The sequence below is a fragment of the Nicotiana attenuata genome, chromosome 9 (assembly GCF_001879085.1).
Source record: "Nicotiana attenuata strain UT chromosome 9, NIATTr2, whole genome shotgun sequence".
Classification (NCBI taxonomy): Eukaryota; Viridiplantae; Streptophyta; class Magnoliopsida; order Solanales; family Solanaceae; genus Nicotiana; species Nicotiana attenuata.
The window spans coordinates 47,310,472-47,314,868 of record NC_031997.1 but is presented as its reverse complement, the minus strand read 5'-3'; the positions used below and the strand labels follow the sequence as shown (position 1 = coordinate 47,314,868).

Genomic DNA, 4,397 nt, shown 5'->3' with positions numbered 1-4,397 from the left:
GAAATTCGTCATGAACTCACAACTACTCATTATTCAGATACAAATTTGATACAATTCCGAAAGTATTCTTACACAATTATGATACAATTATGATACAACTTAAAATCGATTCTAAACTTAAACTAATAAAATATCGTATTATATTTGTGTTAGCATTGTATCATATATCTTTTTAGGCACATATTGCGATACAATTATGATACAACTTTGATCTTCAACTTTTTCAAGTTTTAATTTAAAACATCCACCTAGAACCAACTCTAAACTTAAATTATGATACAATATTGTATTTTAATAGTATTAGTATTGTATCAAAATTTTCTTAGGTATTGACGTATCAAATACAACTCAGATACAATTATGATACATTTACCATACAATCGTAATACAATTCCGAAACTTCTTCTTCCTCGAGTTTCATTAAGAAATTCAGCCTAAAACCAACTTTAAACTTAACGAATCTCCCTTAAAATTGAGATATAAACTCTAAAGGATATTTTTAATCATTTTCAAGAACACCCAATCCAAAAAAATCACAAATTCGTAAAATCTTAATATCTAATTCAAAGCTTCGAAGCTTTTTAATGGTATGTCAATGGCCCCTCCACCTATAATCTTAGAGATAATGTTGATGGATTTGTCAATAGTTGAAGCTTTTTAATGGTTGTTGGTGGAATTGATTCAGAGAAATATATGACGCTACAATTTTAGAGAGATAATAGTTTGATTTGCATGAGGGGGGAGAGAGAGAGAGAGAGATTGATTGATTTGTATGAAAGAGAGGTGATGATTTTGGGTATCAGTGGGTTTCTTACTGTGGGTAAGTACAAAGACAGATGATGTTTTGTAATCCTTTGAAAAAGGAAGAGTATCTTAAATGTAGGGGATTATGTGTAACTGATACCCAGTATTTAAGGTATGTTTCATTTCTTCCTTTCTATGGTTTTGTATAAAACTAGTAAATATAGGTATATAAAGTAATTATTAAGGAACCTAAATAAATGTAGTAAATAGGTTTCGATTATAGTATAAATAGGTAAAAATCCCAATGGGATAATACCCCAAAACTGACAGTGACTTATTCTGGCCCAGTCCATTATGTTTTAGCCCAAACCAAAGATTTTGGCCCAACTCGTTGGATTAACACTTGACTTGTGAAGTCTAATTAAGCTTTAGAAGTTAATTTAGAAAGAGAACGTACACGTTACGAAGTCCAAAACATGGATCTAGAATTTAATACCTCAAATACTCAGAAAAGTCGATGATCCTTCTCTCTCAGTCAACCATCTTAACCAGCAAGCAAAGCTTACACTTCAGCTGACATTTCCCCTTCATCAACTTTTTCTCAATTCTTACAATCTAAAAAACCCCAAACTCAACTCCAAAACATTTCTCTCGTACTTAAAAAAACATGGCTGCTCTGTACAAATCTTCCCTTTTCTCTGTAGTCTTTGCTGTCTTAATTGCCACTGTCTTTGCAGAGATCAGATCCACTCAGATCCGATCCGATTCTCGTCCCACCATACCCTTTGACGAATTTGGGTTCACCCATTTCGGCCGTCTCAACCTCACCGTCACCGACATCTCCTTTTCCAACCCGAAATCCGGACCCGAACCCGTTCCCTCCGAATTGGGTTTCTTCCTCGTCACCAATGAAGCTTGGCAACACGTTCTTGAACAACTCCAGGATGGTGAAATTCAATGTACTCTCCATTCGAATCTCGTTAAAAGGGTTTTCACTTTTGACCAGTTGCAGCCCTCTGCTCGTCAATTCACAACTTCTTTCACTGTCTCGGATGCCAATCAATTCACTCTTGTTTTTGCTAATTGCATGCCCAATTTGGTAATTTCAATGAATGTTCACTCCGTTATGTACAATTTCAACCCGAAAAATGGGCAGCTTGATTTTCTGTCAGCAGGCAAGACTGCTCTTCCAATGATTTATTTCTTGTTTTTTATAGTCTATGTGTTAATGGGGGTATTTTGGGTTCTTACCCTTTACAAAAAACGCCTATCTGTTTATGGAATTCATTTCTTTATGCTTGCTGTTGTGATGTTGAAAGCATTGAACTTGGTGTGTGAAGCTGAGGATAAATCGTATATTAAGAAAACTGGTACAGCTCATGGGTGGGATGTTTTGTTCTATATATTTAGTTTCTTGAAGGGTATTACGCTGTTTACTTTGATAGTTTTGATTGGAACTGGTTGGTCATTTTTGAAGCCTTATTTGCAAGATAAGGAAAAGAACGTTTTGATGATTGTTATTCCCCTGCAAGTTGTGGCCAATCTTGCACAGGTTGTGATTGATGAAACTGGTCCTTTTAGTGAAAATTCATACACATGGAAGCAGGTTTTCTTGCTTGTTGATATTGTGTGTTGTTGTGCTGTATTGTTTCCTATCGTGTGGTCTATTAAGAACTTGCGGGAGGCAGCTAAGACTGATGGTAAAGCGGCTGTGAATTTGATGAAGTTGACATTATTCAGACAGTACTATGTTATTGTGATATGTTACATATACTTCACGAGGGTTGTGGTTTATGCTCTGGAGACCATTACCTCTTATCGGTATCAGTGGACTAGTGTGGTGGCTGCTGAAGCGGCAACACTTGCTTTCTATGTCTTTACGGGGTATAACTTCAGGCCTAAGGCGCACAATCCATATTTCGCAATTGATGACGAGGAGGAAGAAGCTGCTTCTGAGGCACTCAAGCTTGAAGACGAGTTTGAATTATGATTATCATTCTTCAGCAATATGAAGATACATTTGAAGAGGCAAAGTAGAAGATAACTCAATCTCGGAGAAGGTCGTAACTTTTTTGAAATCATTGCCTAGTTGTTTGTTCATTAGTGTGTATATTCATGTAATAGATAAAACCTGTTATGTTTTATCTCTATTGTCACAGTATTCTGTTGTGCACTGAATTCAGTTCTTGATTATCAAGTCAAAGAACTGGTATTAGCTTTCTTGTTAAGCTTTAGAGCTTCATGTGGTGACACTACTATGTATAATTTTGAACAGCACTGGTCTGCAGTAAGTTTACATGGTTAGCTAAATAAAGGGTATGCAATATATGATGTTTTCATACACGAAGGTCTTCGTGCATCTCTTGCATTTGGCTTTACATAAGGACCGAGAACTGGATGATTGCTCACTAAAAACCAGTTACAGCTACCTGCAAAAATGGTCGATGATTTGACTATAAAATGTCACTTGGTTTACCCTCTCTGCATGAGGCTGCTTGCGCTTGTTCTTTTATAGCTTATCAACTTGGTAAGATGAGTTTTTCTGTTCATCTTTTACATATCTCAGGGGTCTATACAGTAGACTGTTTGATGAAGGTACTATTATAATTTGGCAAAATACATAAGTTGCCACTTGAACTATGAACTATGGACCAAATCCTTCTTACATATTTTCTGACAACGAAAATTATCTTACACACTCAACCTGTCATACACACTATTTGGTCCACACTGTTTTTGACCAAGTAAGTTGCACGCAAGAGGAGCGCGTGAAGAGGTGAAAAATGAGAATCTACAGCTTTATTTGAACGGTGTGGATTTGAATAAATTAATCTAAGGGTCTAAATAATTGTTTTTCTTTTTATCCTTTTCCGTATTTACCATTACACAAAATACAAAAAGAAAAAGACAAAAAACTTACACACTAATACCTTCGACCCTAACCCCTCTTCCGGCAAGCTAGACCAATCGGAAGGTTTGAGCAAGATATTGCCTCCTATGCTTGGTCTTTCACAGTTCTACCCGTGCTTCCAACACCATGGATTTTCAGTAAAACCCCCTTCTATTTCGTCTTTTGCTGGTCGGAAATGGAGTTTCGCTTGAAACTCCATCCGGTGAAAAGTTTGGGTATGTCGTCAAAATTTTTTTGATGAGTATTTTCGTGTGAGTTCTAACTGCCATGGCTGTTGGGCTTTAGAGGAGGAATCATTGCACATTTCTACCAAATCAGAAGCAAGCTTAATAGAATCAATGACGAAATTAAAGAATTCTGACTAGTAGCTTCTTTAGCCCAAGCACCACCAACTTTAGGAGACCCATCACGAAGTATCAAATCAAAAACTCTGCGTCAATTTTCAGCCATTATTCCGATATTCTCTTACTAGTAGCATGATATTTAGGGGTCCTAATTGAAGAAGAAAGAATGGTAGAGATGATGAGGGGAGGAGACGTGGGGAAGAAAAGTGACGGATGGGTCGGGTTAAATTAAATATAAGGGTTAAATTAAAACAAGTGGGTCGGGTTTAATAATTGCAAACGGGCTAATGCATTACGCGGATAGACTTTTCACTTATATCCCGCTGAAAATAGGTGTGTATTTGACACACTTTTAAAAAGTTGAGTGTGTAAGATGATTTTCACCTTCAGAAAGTGTG

At 36.5% G+C, this 4,397-nt stretch overlaps 1 protein-coding gene across 1 annotated transcript; it reads left to right on the top strand.

Annotated features, from left to right (window-relative positions):
• On the top strand, positions 1,187–3,087 carry LOC109232395 (protein GPR107-like). The gene has a single exon (XM_019398143.1). It carries the CDS (start codon positions 1,412–1,414, stop codon positions 2,732–2,734), a length of 1,323 nt encoding a protein of 440 aa, XP_019253688.1. The 5' UTR covers positions 1,187–1,411; the 3' UTR covers positions 2,735–3,087.

What these genes read in the sequence shown, in the direction of transcription:
- LOC109232395 (XM_019398143.1), top strand. Translation starts at nt 1,412, where the DNA reads ATGGCTGCTCTGTACAAATCTTCCCTTTTCTCTGTAGTCTTTGCTGTC.